The sequence below is a fragment of the Mycteria americana genome, chromosome 10, assembly GCF_035582795.1.
Source record: "Mycteria americana isolate JAX WOST 10 ecotype Jacksonville Zoo and Gardens chromosome 10, USCA_MyAme_1.0, whole genome shotgun sequence".
NCBI lineage: Eukaryota > Metazoa > Chordata > Aves > Ciconiiformes > Ciconiidae > Mycteria > Mycteria americana.
In genome coordinates, this window is record NC_134374.1 from 10,732,938 (window position 1) to 10,751,156 (window position 18,219).

The window sequence follows — 18,219 nt, forward strand, 5'->3', positions numbered from 1 at the left end:
AGTGAAGTGTGATTACAAACACCAAAAAGAATGGAAAGAAGAATTTTATCAGACATTCCTCAAACTCAGATCACCTAAAAGTGCTTTGGCTTTGCTACCCTTAATTTAAGGATGATGTATTAAGCTTACAGTGCATTCTGATACATCCTTGAGTCTCCAGCAATATAATGAGGATAGAACTTATTATTTTAGCTACAACTGAAAAATACCACTACACATCCATATGGTCTTACTTGTCGTACAGAACAAGAACTAAAGCATACCAACATTTCAGTTTCAAGTAACTTTGTCCACTTCAAATTCAAAGTGGTTTATGCATCTCTCTCCATTTTTTCCCTTTTTTTTTAATCCACCAATACCTTATAGCTGAGCTCCCACTTGGGATTTGGTACCTTGCCTCGTACCACTCCATCTTGTTCTCTAATGTTTCTTGCTGATCTTCCAACAGTCCTTAGCTGCATCTGTGCTGTTATCTAAGGAGTTACCATCATTCAATGCAGAATCCAAGCACTTTGGATTCTTGACTTCTGTTTTAAATATCCAAGTCACTCCACCTAAAACCTTCTGCAAACAGTAAACAGAAATCCTTCTGCACAGGTGAGCCATCTTAAAACACCTCAGAAAAGCACTAAACAAACTAAAAATACAGTCCAGCAAAATTCAATTAATCTATTTCCCTGAAGCTAGTTATGTTTTTTAATTGCTGAGCAAACATTTCAATCGTTTCCATTAGCATTCTGCTATTAATATAAACCACAGACAAGTAGATACTGTATAGACAGTTCCATCTAGATTGTCTTTAACAAAGGAATAACTAAAATTCTTCTAAGAAACAGGAAAGAAACCAAGAAATAATTTAGTTTAACAGGAGGAATGGAAACTCTGTAGTTGGATCTCGCACATCAGATTTACAGTGAATTACATATATGAAAAAAGACAGAAAACGAGGAAGGCTCAGAACTGGGTACTATAAAAAACACAGAAACATTCACTAGGTGCTGACAGATTTACAAGCAAGACTCTTCGCAAGCAGCAATTACACAGAAATTTTCTGAGGCATCAGTGCCAGTTCAAGCAGCTCCTCTCATTTGTTTCCCTACATCCATTCCCTGCTTCCAAGCACCTCTTTTTCCCTCCACTATCTCCCCCCAAAAAACCCGAACCAAACCTAGACATAAGAATAGCTATCTGCAAGGAAGAACTGCCGATACAGCTCTCTCCTAATGCTACTTCAGCCCTTCACTCCTTGTTCTGATCAACACTACGACTTTGGGTAATAGTGTAATAGGAGGTTATAAACTATGTGCTATGTAAATGCACAAGAAGAGGTGATGCTGGTTTTGAACCATTTTCAGTCTTGAAATCAGAAGTGACTAAATGAGGTTCCTTTACTCTTACATTCTGCATGTTTCAAGATTAAGGAAGGGATATGTGTAAAATCTGCAAGCTTCTGAAGTTCAGTTGAAATGTCTCTGAACTGTCTTCTCACCTCCTCCATGATCTCCGACACTGTATTAGAGAAATACTGGAGAAACGGACAACTAAAGCAGGTACTGCAACTCACAGAACTAGTGAAACTAGACAACCCAAATATTCCAGTCTGTAAAGCAACATATGGAATAAATATCTAAACAAAGAAATAAAAGCATAAGAATTGTAATTTTTACCAAAAGTATGCTATACAGAATCTAATAACCTACCATAAACCAGTGTTGCAATTCAACTAAACCACCAACCCGTATTCCACATTTGTCTACCCATTTAATCTAACAGGTTACATGTGCCTTTTTTTGCAAGTGTTTCCTTGTATCTACTGCCCAAACTTTGTAAATTTGGGTAAGTCAACTGCAGAGGCAGATTAAAAATTAAGGTTTCCTTAATAAATTAAATGCTGAAGTTAGTCAATCAACCACAGAAGCTAAATTAACCTAACATTTAGTTTCAATGTTTCTGAAGTTTCTTGTCAGAGAACAGTTTAAATTAGCATAACAAAACCATGAAAACCAAAACAGGACTCAAAGTAGTTGTGAGAGGAATCAAAACCACAAACTAGTCATAAATAGTTCTGAAGATGCAAACTTGCAAATTAAATAATACATAACATACTGAAGAGGCTCTAGAAAATGCACATGCCTAGCATACCACGATAAAATAACTACCTTGCAAACAGCATAGAGTGATTTATCATGGGAGTCAATGCCCAGAACTACACTAGACAAGGCACCAAGTATGTAGGGAAAAAAAGCACTTTATGGTGACAGCACAAATTGGCCTCGGTCATGTTTCAGGATGGAAATATATGACACATTTGTGAGTAAGGCTGTATAACTGGAGTCAACGTTCAGCTACTCACAATCTGTGATGTTTGCAACTAAATTTGCAAATAGCAAATTAACCAACTGGAGATCAAATCTAGTGCAGCATGAACTGTGGCTTGCTGAAATGAAGCCTAATAAGCAGCTTTGTTTTCAGACTGATAGGTGTTATACACATTTTCCCACCCCTGCTAAAAGATTTTTCCATCTGGATAAGTACTTCTGCCTCACACCACATAAACATTTGCTTATAAGAATCAATACACACTTCATAATTTTGGAAACATAAAAGTCACATTGCTCATCTAGAAATAAAATCTAATGAAAGTGGCAAGTGTCCAAACTATGAACATTTATATTTGGTTATTTGGTGAATCAAGAGAGATGCATCTCTTCTGGGGTGTGACAGACAAACTATTCTGCATCTTACAGTACTTTATACATCTAAAACCGTAAGAAAACCAATACTGTTTTGCTAAACTATGACACACATTGTGGGAGCAATAAAAAATGACAAGAAAAAAAATCACTAATACATACCAATTGAGTTTGCTTGGCATATAAAAACTAAGCAAAAAATGTACCCTAAAATACAGCTAAATATAAAGCTTAATGCCCGAGATTAGAATTGACTTCTCACTGCCAGCAGAAGACAAATAAATACATCTTATAAAAACCCCAGAAATACATCCTTGAGACTTCTAGGAGGTCCAGGGAAATGCCCTTAAGGAAATGCTCTGCTACTCCAGTTCAGGAAGAGATAATAAAACTTTCTGTACACAGCTCTGTGAGCAGGAACAAAACACAAATTTATACAGTCAACACATAATTACCCGACGAGGAAAACATCCCCTTAGTTTAACTAAAGTGGTAATACTGTTTTACTTATATAATTAGGCTCTCAGAGAGATGCGAATTTAACACTTCCATATTGGTGGGGGAGGTGACAACTAAAGTTTCAGCAACTTGTAACCAGGATTTGTAATTTTCTAGAAATTACTGTGACTTAAAATAACATCTCAGAGGTTGGCTGCACTTTTCAAGAGCTCCCCTATTCCGTTCACACCCCCACTAGCAGAACTGACTTTGAATCTAGAGAGCGAGCAAGCTTAGCTCCGTGGGTTTCTGCAGTTCCGGCACTGTTAGTCAAATAGGAAGATGGAAAGCTGTCTGGCCCATCTGAACTGTCACCATTTTAGCAGTTCAGAACAGACACAGCTAACAATGGCCAAGAAACCCCAACAGACCAACAATAAAATATTTTCTGTCATAGCTGCAGTAATTTTACTTTATGCATATTAGCTAATTAAAAACGGGGGCTCTCCAAGAACATTTGTGCTCAGTGATTTCCATCAGAAAAGTCAAAGAACACCTTTAAAAAAAAAAAATCCCATATACTGAATTTTAAAGTATCAAACAAAAGCACAGGGAATTGTTAATATTCAAGTTCTTCTCCATTTTTCATACCAACTCAGTGAGGATATCACACCAACATTAGATATGTATGAGATATAGGGAAGATAGTATTAATTGAGCAAAACTAGTATTTACCCAAAGAACACCAGAAGGTCTCTAAGGCAGGTTTTGTTGAGTTTGGTAAAGCAAAAAGGAATGGTAAAGTAAAAAGGGATGTGAAAAGACCAGTTTCAAAAACTCCTACCTGAGGTAGCTGTCTAAGCAAGTCATCACAAATGAAGTGATCCCACAGTATAGCTGAAATTTTAACTGAATAACCCATCAAAACCAGAACAGAGATCTCTCAAGTCTTCCAACTTGTAAGCTGCGAGTCCTTTTTGCTCAGTAGAGAAGTCTTAAAGATTTATTTCCAGTTCAATACACCATGCAAGTGGAAAAAATAGTAGTAGGCTTCTATTTCTTAGCCAGATTACACTACTAACTCACTGCATCACCAAAACGAGATAAGAAAGAAGTATGCTTAGGCATTACGATCTCTTATAAGCTCTACAAACAGTTTGCAACTATTTGAAGAAAATGAGTATTTTGCCTGGTCTAGATTTAATTTATTTCAGAATCTGGAATTGTATCAACAGTGCCCAGGGGCTTAGATAGTTCTATGCCCTCAAACTTGTTTGAATTTGTAATTATTCTTATAGAGAAATGGCTTATAGACTGCATTCACTTATCTGACAATCATAAGAATAAATTATTGTTGGAAGATGAAGAAAAGCTATCACTTTTCTATTCAATATAGATCAGTAGCTTTACGGTAGAAATTGTAATAAGGTGAAGAGCTCTTCTGAAGCTATCAATGAACAGAAGAACAGTTGGGAGTGATCAGTAACAAGTACATAGCTCAGAACATGAACTACGGTCAACTGATGACAGAAATCCACACGGCCGGCATCTGCACGGTTCTTGCTTCAAGTTATAACTTTTTCCCTTTTTAGTACTATGAATTGTACAAAGTTTCAGTGAAATCCTGATCCTCTGCAAAACTTGACTGAGAATAAGCAGACTATTATTACAGACTAACCAACGTTACCAGTCAAAATTTTTTATCCTGAACTAACACTTTCACACTTTGAAGGAATTCACACTTCCATTTATAAGTATCTACTTTTTGCTGCTATGAAGGTAACTTTGCAGACGTGGGAATGGTTATAAAAGCAATGTCGTACTGTCTTGATAAGCATGCAAGCAGACCTTATGAGCATGAAGCAGCTGCTGCTCTAGCTTCAGTAAGAAAAGGATCAAAATTAGCACAACATTGGGTCAGTATCCTTGCTGTTACTCAGAGCTCTTGTCAAAAATAATCAGGTCAATGCTGTACTGCTGCTTGAGCAAACAGTTGAGCAGAGAGGCACTGAAGCTATAAAATGAGGGGAAAAAAGCCCACAAATGAGACGATGGGAAAGGGTTACGAGTGGGAAGATCCCACTGTCCTCTTTGCAACAGCCTAGAGATTTGGTGAAGGGAAGCAGGGCAGTTACTGTTGCTAAGCTGCGTTTCTATCAAGGATTAAGATAGCACAGAAGGAGGGCTCAGGCAGCTGTCCTGCACATTTTGGAGGGTGCTGGTTTCACATCTGCTTTAACTGAATGGTGGAGTGTCTCACATTAGCACAATCCACTAGCTGTTAGCAACTGGGTGTATTTTCTGAACTGCAGAGATGGATGTGTGACACATTTATGGGTTAGGCTGGAAGAGAGAAAGAAGTACACTAAGAAAATGAGAAGAAACTACGGTGAAAGAAGAGGCATACTAAGTGAAGATACAAAAAATATAACTATTAAAATAATTATGGAAGGTGGCTACAAGTGCAAGCAGCATTTCTGACGTGCTCTAATTATACAGTACGCAGGAAAATCCATGCAACAGCAGACTGTCAATGGATTTATAACCATTCTATAACCATTCATTACTAGCTCAACGTAATGGGACAAAATACTAAAGATTTGTCTGGTTTATTAGAAGGACATGGAAATTTAGAGATACCTAAACAGACAGTACTCTTGTCAAACAAATGCTACCAGAGTTTTTTAAATGCTACCAAGGATGAAGCAGTTGCTTAAAGTACAAGGAAATGAAGTAACTAGAACCGTGAAGCCATTCTCATATTTTCAAAAAATACAATCACAAACTCGCAGTTTGTTTCTTTTTTTAATACTAATGATCCTGACAAAATCTACAAGAAGTCTGAGTAAGTCATTGCCGTGCCTATTTTGGGGCCCTCTGCCACGTTAGATGCTCCATTTCATTTCCAGTTCATTTGTAGACAGCAGGAGATTTTCAGAAGAGAACTCTTAAAATCCGTATGTATATGTATTACTGCTCCCAAAGTTCCAAACAAATTCCTATCTGTACATCATATAATGTTTAAACTGTAGTTTCCTATGCTTGCCTATATGCTTCAGGTGCTTAGCCCTATCTAAAATACACACAAGACTAATCTCATCACCAGATTACTTTTAACGAGGTAGAGAGAATTAGTTAATTTAAAACACTCTCCATACAGTCCACGGAAATCTGAAGATACAGCCTTTCTTCAAGGATAAATTACTATTTTTTTAGCTCAGTGCAAAATATTAATTCCCACATTATATGCTTTTTATACAAGCATTTTATCCTTCTCCCACTGCAATTAATATAATTCAGTTCAAATGAAGTAATTAAAGCCTTGCAACTTAGGATATCTCTAAACTTTTATTACAGCTGCATGCACACTCAGAATCTGTGTAGCATGGTTGGTATAACAGCCTGTTGAAACAAAAATCCCTTCTGATATACTAGCTTGGGCTCAATACCATACTAACTCAGCTTTTGGATTGGAACCAGCTTATTCCCACTGAGCGCACAGCATGCACCTGCCTGCAAAAAACATTTTTGTTAAAGAAAGGCAAAAAAGGGAAAGATATCTAGGAGATATTTCAGTGTCCAGAACATATCTGGTACACAGGTCTTGCCGAAGTCTCTAATTATTCATTTGACTCTTTCTTTTTAACAAATTAGGGTAGGATAAGATTTAGCATTTGAAAGCTGGGAAGTAGCTTTCAAGTTGGGCAGAAAGGCTCCAAGGGACACCACCATGCAGCCCCCAAGACCAGAAAAGTTGGTTAAATATACTGCATGACTAAGAGTGACTTTTAAAGAGTGAACAAACAAAACAACAAAAAGGGACAAAAAGAACAAGCAGGCCAAGCCAATGCTACTTAAAACCTTTCAGGAAAGGAATCTGAATGAGATGATGCATTTCGTAAAGTCTGCCTGCACTTAACTTTACTGTATTAGCCGTGATAATAGTTCCAGCTTCAGGGCTATTAAAATTACTATGTGGGGGAGTGCAGAAAGGAGCAGAACTGGGGTTGTATTTCTGAAAGTTTACAGAACATACTATCATGATTTTCTAAACACAGAATGAGATGTTGCTTCCCCATCTTTTAGAACTCCTTGGTTGTGTAGTACTGAAGTCAGATAAAAAGAGTTGTCAGCTCAGCTATCACTCACTATGATTTAGGTTTTGAAATTATCCCTTTTAATGCATCCAGGAAGGCTGCCGTTCTAGGCATAACAAATTACAGCAAATTGAACTATGGATTCCAGCACTTAGCGTGCTTACGCAGGCAAAACAAACCGATAATCTCAAAAGGAGCAGGTATAACAGTGTCACAGACTTTCCAAGATTCCACGCTTCCAAATACTACAGAATCTTCTTAACCTGCACCATCGCTCAGTGCACGCAGGAAAGGCTGGCTTTGCCCACTCTTCCACAGGGAGTAAGGCTTACAGAGCACTCTGGCTACTGCCAATATCACAGAGACAAGAGTGAAATTGGAAAATGCTGTATTTCAAAATAAGTTTGCTACTATGAAGTGTTTAAAACCAGAAGTCTTAATTAGAGTGTTTTTGAATAAATTAATACAGAATGCTTTGTAAACTGTTTCACATAAATGTTTATTCAATTAGGAGCTGGTCTTGCAAGGTCCACAGGATCCATGCCTCGCTTAAAGGTAAAGCAAGTCATATACACTTGTAAAATTCTGTAATTTTATGCTCTTTAAAATTAGATAGTAAAGCTAGGCTCCAGTAAAAAGCACATATGGAAAGGATGCTGGATTAAGGGTAGCAAGTAGAGAAACTACTGCTTAGAGTCTCGACCTTTGTAATGTGGTACTGTCGGCAACCTATTTCCCCCCTTCTTAGCTGCTGTCTCTAAGATTACCAATGCATTCACAGCTAGTTCGTCCACCTGAGAAGAGCTCCGCAAGATTTCTCCTGACCTTGGGTTTCTCTCAAATGACCTTGTAATACACATAAGAGTAGATGTCTTGCTAGTGCAGCTCTCAGATATTTTACAGCTTTTTGGCCCTCTAAAAGAACAAACACAAACAGATTTACAGGTGTACTCCAGGCCCAGTGTTTACCAGTATTATTCTTTTGTGAGTTGGCAATAAGATTTTATCATGACCTTCACACATCAAACAGTGGAGGAACAATACCGTAAAAAGTGAGGAAGTGGATGCTGATGGAAGGCAAAACGTAAGACTGCAGATTTATGAATAGGTTGTAACTTCAGACATTACATGTGTACAGGTTAAACAGGCAGAGAGGTACAGCAGTAAAATTCAGACACAGGGCCCTTCAATGGATCTGAATGTGTATATATTCACAACTCAGTGCACGAGAGGTTAAGTAGATAAATCACTAGGAAAGGAGCTGAAAATATAAAATATGACATAAGAAACAAAAGATAATGCTCTACAGTGCAGCCCTTTCTTTTGGCAACAAGTCTAGGAGTCTCCCAAATTGACATCTGTAAGAGCAAATACTGGAAGCCATTTGTTTTTTAATAGGAACAAGATACTAAGTGATGTGCACAGAAATACATATGAATTCAATGTATTAAAAGCATTCGTTCTAAATTCTGATTAAAGAACAAAACAAGAAAGATTCAATACTATAGAGCACCTCTTGGACTATCTACACTCTGCTATTTTAACATCTTTTCCCAGGTATTCATACCTCGTTTCTAAATTGTAACAGCTCTGTAGTAGAGGTCCTCTAATATAATTAATATCTAGTTTCAACTAATGAACCATATACTGCCCATAGTTTCCTCAGTAATCCATGGCACAACACAGTTAGGATCTCTCATTTTCCCAGGGACAGTGAAGTCATGAAATCTTAAAGTTTATAGACAATCTGGGATCAAAACAGACACCAGAACAGCAGAAAAACTCGTCCATGTGGTAGTTCAGGAATCCTGTAAAATCCTAAAAATCATTCAAAGGAAACCTGTGTACTATCCACCTGAGCTGGTCGTTAGCTGCAGGCTGGCTGTCCTTTACATGTCCAAACTGCTACAAGTCCAAAATCTGGAGAATGCATCAATAACTACCCATCATGCACACTGTATTAAACTAGATACAAATGGCATGTGGAAAAACGTTGCACAAAGTGACCTACTAACTGGTTTGCAAAGGGTTACACACGTTTTTTCCCCTAAAACAAAGCAGGTTATTCTCAAGCTGGGTTTTAAGTGCAAACATGAATATTTGTTTCCTTTAGCTTAACAAGTCAATCGAGAAGCAGAGCACTGCTGGAAACAGAAATCTGCTTAGCTAGCTCTACTTTATCCTCCCTTCTTCCCACTTCCTCAGTGATACCTACCCAGCCATAAATGCTATTTCTCTGATAAAGCTAAAACAAAGTTCTACAAATACAGGTAAAACAGCAGTAAGGCAAACATCAGTGACATGAAAGCCCTGCTTGAACTGAAGAGCGTAAATTATTCAGGTGGCAAATGGAAATGTATTACTTAAAAATGATTCAGTCTTCTCTAGCACTGAAGTTAATAATTATATCCACGCTGTACTGATTCAGAGGAGTAGAATAAGACTACCACCAATTTGTACGCTGGATTTGAGTTCTTCAGGCATGTCTTACTGGTTTAGCAAACAATTAGACATGAATCTAGGGGAAGTGTCCCTAATTCGCCTACCAGAAACACCAATATTTCTGCTGACAGCTTACTACAGACTTTTCACAAAACTAGCAGTCAGAGAGGGAAAGATCAGATCTATGCTTCACCCTTTGCTCCATTCTAGTGTTCTGTTTTGCTTCTCCAACCAAAAAAAAAGTTATTGTCAATGAAACAAAAAAAACCCAATTCCTGACTCAAAAACTCAGTTCTACAACTGTCTCAGCCCCCTGGAACGCAGCAGGCCTATCCTGCATTAGGTGATGCAGTCAGACCCATGGAAATTCAGCCCTCCTGGCACTCTCTCCTCAGTCAAGAGAGGATTCGCATCTGTCTACGACCATGCGTATGCCACAGAACTACAAAGATATCACTTTTAAGTATTTTTGAAACAGGAGCTATGCATTTTTCAGGAATGGTAACAAAATGCCTCGAGAGTGCTTTCTACTTCAGAAATTAACTCTCCCAGTTAATTTTGCAGTTGCTTGCGAAAAGAAAACAAAAACTCCTAGAGTCCACGGTAAAGATAAGGGCTGGGAAACAAAATTAAGTCAAAGGGATACAGCAGAGAACCAGAGCTCTAGTTGGTAGCTCTTGGCTATGGGTATGTCTTGCCATATGGTGTCAGCAGCCTTACCAAGCAATGAATCACATTCAAATGAGCAAGTATTTTCCTAGGAGTTTCCAATCTTCGCAATGCTATAGCTGCCACATGAATGTTATGCAATCGCTGAAAAAGGGACAGTGCTCACATAAAGGAAATGCAATGATCATGAGGCATGGGAGAGATGATCCACACTACAAAAACCTAGAAGTTATTTTAGAGAGGGGAGTATGATTAAAGTTATAAGTACATTACTGTCTACTAATGACTTCGGGCATTGAATTTAATTTTTAAAGAGACTGCAACAGAGCGGAGTGTCTGAGACAGAAAGTCAGAAACACCAGTCCCTGTGATGCTGAGGGGTCTGAGAATGTCATAAACCTGTGTTTCAGTTTTCCAGCCTGAACCACAGATGATGACTAGAAGACCTGGTAAAAACTGCATATTTGACTAAAAAAAAGTAAAGTACTGTATAATCACTACATATTAGCATAATCCTGAAGAAAGTAGTTTCCCAAAGGGACTTTGTTAATGTAATTAAATGTTTTTATAAAGAAGGCTTAGGTTTTTCATATTCGCATTATGACAAAGCAAACAGTATTTTTACTGACTGGACATTAATTGAAGTAGATGCAAATAAACTGATTCAATTTTAACATATAGCATGCAGACCTTCATTTTCCTCGGCTAGCTGAAGAAAAAAATAGTAAGATTGACAGCAAGTTTAGCTAAGCTATACATGCACCTAAAACACTGATGCTGAAAAATTCCATAGTATTTGATTAAATAGCTATATAAGAAATTCGGAAGCAAGTTTCATACAATTATTTAGTGCTAGCAGCACTGCTCAACATTTTCTACAGAGAAATGAAACAGTAAGTTCTCCACTTGAAATGAAAACAGTAAGGAAAACCTGCTTCCCCAAAGCTGCAACACTGTGAAAAGTCTCCTCTTGAAACAAAACACTACTTCAGAAGGGACATTAGTAGGCTACAAGTATCTGTTTAGCTTTTATCAATCATCCCAAACAAAATGAAGGTAAGTGCAGGAGCAAAAATGAATGCAAGACTGAGTTACGTATAAGCAAAATCTCTAGAAACGAACCACAAACACTGGAATGGCTGTATTCAGGTTTGGCTCCATACTCATAGGAAAATGCATTGCCTTCCATTTGCCCTCTTAATCTGAGGCTCAGTCAGCTGATCTCAGGAATGCATCCAAAATATTATATGGGATTGAGTCAATCACTTGCCTCTGGGGTGCAGAACTCCGCAACGAAGTCATGATTCAGCCACCTCTCATGACCTTAATTTCACCTGTGTTTGTGATGGGCAATTCAAAATACAAATTATGTTGGAAAAAACCTAGTGAGATTAGTGAAGTATGACGTTCTGGGAAGTCTTCTGCAATACCAAAAACTTTAAGATCAGGTATCCATTGCCACAAACTAAAAAAAAAAAAAAAAATGTAATCTCTCTTGTTAAGAGTATTACTATGAAACTCCAAATACTCAGCTCTGTGCAGCACCGCTGTGGTTCAGTTCAATGGATCTCAAGTTAATCAAAACCGGTCGTCAGTACCTATGTAGAAAAGGAACAGAAAAACCCTGCACCCTTCACACGCACGTGAACTCAGTCTCAGCAAACTGGTGTGCAAGAGCCCCTTTTGACACTGCAGCCTACTCTCTGGTTTGCTGCTGTTTCAAATAAGATCTAAAACTTAAGTTTGACCACTTGGAGCAACTAAGATCTGGGACTATGAAAAACAAAATACTCAAACTGAATACCCTCAGCCCGATTCCGAGTTGGATTTCGGCAATTCAAACCCCTGTTATAGTTTATGCTGATTAAACTCCTTACAGTAAGAATCTTTGTGAAATGTTCAGATGGCGTATCATTAACAAGATGCAATATTTTATTATGAGTCAGCTGTGTTTTCGTGCTAGGCAAACCACTTGCTGGCCTCTATTTACGCAGCAACGTAACTTCATTAAAAATTCTGCATAATCATGCAATTATCAGTCTCCCTCTTGCTAGGTTTTCATTGGCAACACGGATGATACCCTGGTATATGCGTTCATGTGAAATGATTACAGAGCTTTTATAAACTAGTATAACAACCTTTAAATCAGGCTTAGTTATCACAACAAATGACTGTGATCTGAGCCAGAAAAAGAATTAATGTTCAGGAATTCCCTTGGTTCCTCTCTCTCTGGAAGAAAGCATCCACCTGCCCTAACCATACCCCTGCGAGCACAGCTGACACATCCACCGGACAGCAGTGAGTTCTCACCTCTGCAGAGAGCTCCGTGCTCCCCCAGCCACCTTTTCCCACCGCGATTAGGGCCAAACCCGTCAAAATAGCGGTGCTGAGCAGCCAGGCTGGCACTGCCCGCTCAGCCGGGCTCCAGCTACTGCCGCTTCTCTTGCCCCTTCCCTGGCACAGCCCCTCCCGCCGCGGCCCCCCCCCCCCCGGCGCCTCACCCGGCTCCCCGCGCCGCCGCGGCCCCCTGCGAGGCCGCCCCGCTCCCGGCTGCGGCCCGGCCGTGCCCTCCCGAGGGGGTGCGGGCAGCGGGGCGCCCCGCCACCTCCCACAGACACCCCCCCTACGCGGACAGGCGGCGGTGCCTCCCGTAACCCCTCTTTTTTAATTACTTTTACTAATTCTTACTACGCCCGGCCGCGGCGGGGCCCTCCTCAGCGCGGGGCCGGGGCCGGGGCCGCTCCCGCCGCCGGGGCCGGCAGCGGGGCCACTCGCCGGCCGCCCCCGCCGCCCCCCGGGCCCCGGCACGGCGGCGCCCGGCTGGCCGCGGCTCTCACCATGGTACAGATGGAGGCGAGTCTCCGGACCGTCATCAGTATTTCCATCCGCCCGACGCGGCCCCGCGCCCCGCGGCCGCCCCCGCTGCCGCCGGCGCCATGTTGGGACGCAGCCGCCCAACTGACAGCGGCAGCCGGAGCCGCAGGTGGCGCAACCGCCAAATGGGGCCGGGCTCCGGCGGTGCGGCGCCCAAACGGCGCCGGCTACGCGCCGCGCCGCGCCCCGAAGGGTTCCCCCGTCTTTCCGTCCCCCTCCCCGCAGCCCGCCTCCTTCCCCCGCTCTTCCCTCCTCGTCCCCGGACAGTCGGAGCCTGCGAGGCCTCCTCGCTCCAGGCCGACGTAGCGTCGTCCCGGCAAGGCCTCCCTCAGGGTCACCGCAGGGCTGGGCTGCGGCTTCCCCCTCTGCCGAAACGCGGCCGGGGACGCCCTGGTCCGTGCAGCTGTGGGGATGGCGGGGGGCGAGGCGTGCTTCGGTTTCCCTCGGCCCAGGGAGGTGGCTGGAGGCCCGGTGGGACAGGCGCTGCGTGTGTCACCGGCAAAACTGGAGGAAGACACCATCCCCACAGGGATGGAGCTGGGGAGCTGGGGGACGTCGCCAAACCCCCCCAGCGAGGGAAGCCAGGGCCACCCCTCGGCCCCGAAACGCCTCGAAGGTGCATGCTGAAACTCTGTGTTTCCCGAGACTCTTTTCAGTGGTCGTGAGCACCCACAAACGGGTTTTTACGACGATGCCTGGTGCGATGATGGAGTCGGACAGTGGTTTTGCACCGAGCAATCCTTTGCCGTTCTGCACCCCGCGTCCCCGGTTCAGCAACATCACAAAAAGGGCTCTTTCAGAGCACAGCGCTACGAATGACAACAGCGTCTATTGTACACCCAGGAGGAAAAGGAGTGAAAAATGTTGCCGAGCGGCCATATAGCACTTCACGCAGTGCATACCAAAAGCAAACACGGATCAGAGGAAAACATCCCTCCTGAAGCCAGAGATGGGTAGAAATGTTTGTCATCTGGCTGATTAAGATCTACAGAATTGTGTCAAAGCTGGAAGGAGCCTGGCTCATATTTCGTATTAACTATAAATTGAGCGCTGGTGAAAAGCACTGATGAAGGTGGCTGGAAGCCCTCTGTTCGTGCTGTCCATGGAGCACACCGTCAGCGGTGAGAGGACTGCTACCACACGCCGCCCCTTACTCCAGCTCTGACCTTGTGGGAATATCTGCGGGGAAGGGAGGACGGTTCAGTTTCCAAAGCACAAACTTTTTTATGAGGCCAAGATGTTTCCATTCTATTTGAGTTGCTCGCCTGCAGCGATGTTCTCTTATACACATTGTACTTTCCACATCATCTACTACAGGCTCCCGAGGGAGAGTATTCCGCAACCTAAAAAAAAAAAAAAAAAATCCTTACAAAATATGCTAAAAGTGAAAAAGGACACGTGCTCCTTACAGGGTTTCCATGAGCGGCAATGCAACAAAATTAGGGACAGGAAATACAGAAATAGTGGAATCTGTACAATGTTTAGCCAAATTTCACTATATATTTAAACGATTGCCTCCCTTACATCCCAAAATAGAATCAAATATGATTTATCACAGCTGTCACAATAGCATTTGAGGACACTTCCTTTCCCTTTGACCTCGGGATCAGAACAACTTTGTGCTGGGTACAATTATGGTGCTAAAACGGCAGTCTTGTCCCCAGACAACATCTTCTGAGGTTACTGCTGAACCACACGGCTGAATTTTTAATGCATTTTACCCATGAGCAGGCTCCGCACAAGGTGAAATCCCAAGCACACAGGGAAAGGCTGGTTCCTTGTGCACATCACATTCCATTCTCCTCCTTTCCTATCTCCTGCAAAGATGCTCTTTATTTGCCTTTCCCAACTGGAGGGTATTTAGTTACTGGGAGCAAAAAGGTGGTTAAAGCAGTACTTTTGTTTAGTGCAGTGTGAGAACTGGCCTTTGGGCCCCAAGTTTGCAACAAAGAACAAAGACGGCCAGACAAAGCTGCGGAGATCAATCTGTTGTTGTTTGAAATACATTCAGGAGCGGGGGACGTGTACACGAGCTGCCAGCTACAAGTTTTATCACAGCATCTGCCAAAGCAACCGGCATTTCCCCAGCACCACATTTAGCATTTCTGCTGAGAAATGAGCCATACTTCTCCAGCCATGTCGCTGTAACATCGAGATACTGTACAAAAGCATCTGAGAGGTACTGGAGGCCAATGTAACCGTTACAAATAGACTTTTAGAAGAAAATAATTTTTACCAGTGCTACGCAGAAGGGGAAAGAGTGACAACAGTCGCCATTTCCCCACCGTGCTGGGATCTTAGCAAGATCGCTCTGACTCTGCTCATCTGTTACTCCTTCTGTAAAAAGCATGAGGAATAATTATATCCAGTTTTAAAACCTATTTGACATCCTCGTATGAAAAGCACTACGGTAATGGCAAATATTTTTATTTTTATAATGCTTCATCTCTGAAGATGTGTAGGAGTGCCAACAACAATAAAAATAGAAAATCTTATAGAAACCGTAGCCAAAAGCAACATAGACCAATAAATAAATCTGTAAAAAAATTGGTGTGGAAATAACATAATCTCTGTGCAGCATGCAAAGGCACATATCTTTGCATGGAGCAACCCAAGACGTGGTTAGTGAAATCTCCAGAATCATCCAAATGTTTTCAAAGTTGCTCTGAGTTTTGCAAACATTCTCCCTCTAATTTAAGCTATTGTTTTTCCAAGAGAATTTGAATTTAAAACATGGTTTTCTTAGCTAAATATAAGTCCATTGTGCACAAACAATGAAAATCTCTTTTAAAAACAATTCTTATTCTACGTGCCAAGGGTTATACAATCTCAAATAGTGTGAATCCTTCTGCATGGTTTCACTCAGTGAAAAGACTATTCTGACAATCTAGAAAATCAGATAAGGATCAGGTTTTAAAACCTCTGGCTTTGATTCTATATCTTACTCGAATTCTTTCAGAATTAGAGCCCAAAAGTTATGACTGGGGGTGGGGAAGGAGCTTGAGAATAGATTTAAAACTTTTGGAGAATATGCTTCTTTTTTTATTATTACTAAGACCCATTCTCTCTGGACAGAGATTTCTGCACACAGTGGAAACAAGCTTTGCTTAGAAGCACAAGAAGCCTGGGCTAGCGCATAAGAAATTTGGACTGAACCATATTAGCAAAGAAACTAGAAATCGATTGGTCTGCTTCCAAGATGCAGTCTAAAACTGCTTTCACATTTGTTTTAAGCAACCAGAAGCCATCACAGCTGCCAAAAGAAGCAGTTCAACATTTCCTCCACCGCTGGTCTTTCATTCCTGCCCCCACACATCTCCTCTCCTGTGTCAGCACCAGCATCCGTACAAGCACATGGTAAACAGCTTTTCCAGTCTCTCCTCGTACAGCAGCTGCTCCACGCCTGTGATGATTTTTGGTGCCCTGCTCTGTGCCTTCGCAGACCCCACTATGTTGTTGAGATGCAGAGAACCGCATGCCGCACTGGCGGTGGGGATGCTCTGAGGGTTTATGTAAGCAGCAAAATGCTACAAAATGCTATTTTGTTGGCTTTGCTTGCTGCTGTTGCACACTGAGCTGATGAATGTGAACTGCCAGTGATGACTCCAAGGTCTCTTTCCTAATTTATGAGTGCCACGTCCAAGGTCAGCATCATTTAAGCATAGTTTATATTCTTTTTCTCTAGATGCATTACCTTACATTTATCTAGACTAAAGCTCACCCGCTGACTTTATGTGCACTCGCTCACTTTTGTGAGATCCTTCTGGAGTTCCTCAGCACTGGCACAACATTTGGTTACCCAAAAGGACTTTAACTTCTGTTTCTGTTGATTGTGTTGCCTGTCTTTTGGAGCAAGCCAGCAGATCTGTACTCTTCTAGGAATGTCTTTGCTCATATAGAATATTCTCCATGATCTTGCTTAACTTACCTGGCTTTTTTTCCTAGGCTGAAACTCTTCTGGCTACCTAGAAGCTGATAGATACCTTACTGTTTGTTTTTGTAGGAGGACTATTGTGATGAATACTTTTATATTACTCACTAACATATGCTTTTAATAGCAAACGGTAACAAGGTTTCCAACATCCTACACGTAGAGAGGTGGACAGTTACATACTGCTGCTAGCTAATCCCAAATCCCAGAATTTATAATGTGTCCAGCTCAATAACACATTTCAAAGTGCTCTGTTAATTGACCACAAGATTTTGAGTATTTTCCTACTCCTCCTCTCATTTTGCCTGTTCTTACAAAACTTGTGTGAGATTAAAGCACCCTGGTAATGAAATTTCCTGGAAAAGACTTTTCAGTGTTTGGGTGTTTGCAAAAAAATCTGGAAGCAAATTCACACTGGAATATTTGAAAACCATTCACATAGGAGCCATGTCCCAAAAGACACATGATCAGGCGGCTCCCTCCCAGTACCATGAGCTGGGTAGCCCTCCAGACATTTTGTTCCACTTCTTCATCAGCTGACTGTCATGACGGTCAAAGTAATAACACTTGGTGCTTACACAGCAACTCCGCACAAATACTGCTTCAGAAGTCGTTTTTAGAGGGGAAACAGAGCCTTAGAAAAGTGACACATCCATAAATCTTCTCAATCTTGTGCTTATTTCACTGGACTGCTGTGCACCAAAGCTGGATTTTTCTAAAGCCAGTTCACACTCAGCACACCCTCTGTGATGCTGGCGGGGAAATCGAGATCATTTGACAACCTGGCCCCCAGTGCTTTGGGAAGGGGTAGTAATCTAGAGACCTGGCCTGATTTCCCATCCTCTTGTGCTAGCTCGCAACCATACCCCTGGCCTCTAAAACCTGCTGGGGAGAACCCATGTGTATGCTGTGATTGAAAGCAGTGGTGTGAAAGCAGCTGGGCAGAAAAAGTCTTTTTGGTGGCTGCAGCCTCTACGTAATGAACCATGCCTACCTTCTGCCTGCTAGGAGTGTACAGAAGACAGGAAAAATCTGCATCCTCAGGTCTCCATGATCTGTGGGTGGATTAGCTGCG

At 41.7% G+C, this 18,219-nt stretch overlaps 1 protein-coding gene and 1 long non-coding RNA gene across 4 annotated transcripts in view; both read right to left on the bottom strand.

The window, feature by feature from the left end:
* The window catches only part of LOC142415282 (ubiquitin carboxyl-terminal hydrolase 12-like), a 32,317-nt gene extending 18,979 nt beyond the window's left edge, over positions 1-13,338 (bottom strand). For 2 of the 3 annotated variants that reach the window (XM_075513408.1, XM_075513407.1), the window contains exon 1: positions 13,177-13,338. In XM_075513408.1, coding sequence (XP_075369523.1) covers positions 13,177-13,224 — 48 coding nt within the window. In that variant the 5' untranslated portion in view covers positions 13,225-13,338. The remainder of the gene's footprint in view (positions 1-13,176) is intronic. The other variant, XM_075513409.1, reaches the window with a different exon arrangement.
* Positions 13,339-14,353: 1,015 nt separating this feature from the next.
* On the bottom strand, positions 14,354-17,166 carry LOC142415163 (uncharacterized). The gene is made up of 3 exons (XR_012777305.1): positions 17,138-17,166; positions 15,450-15,547; positions 14,354-14,556 (listed from the first exon to the last, which is right to left on the bottom strand). It is a non-coding gene; the product is annotated as an uncharacterized LOC142415163 (long non-coding RNA).
* Between the last annotated feature and the right edge of the window lie 1,053 nt (positions 17,167-18,219).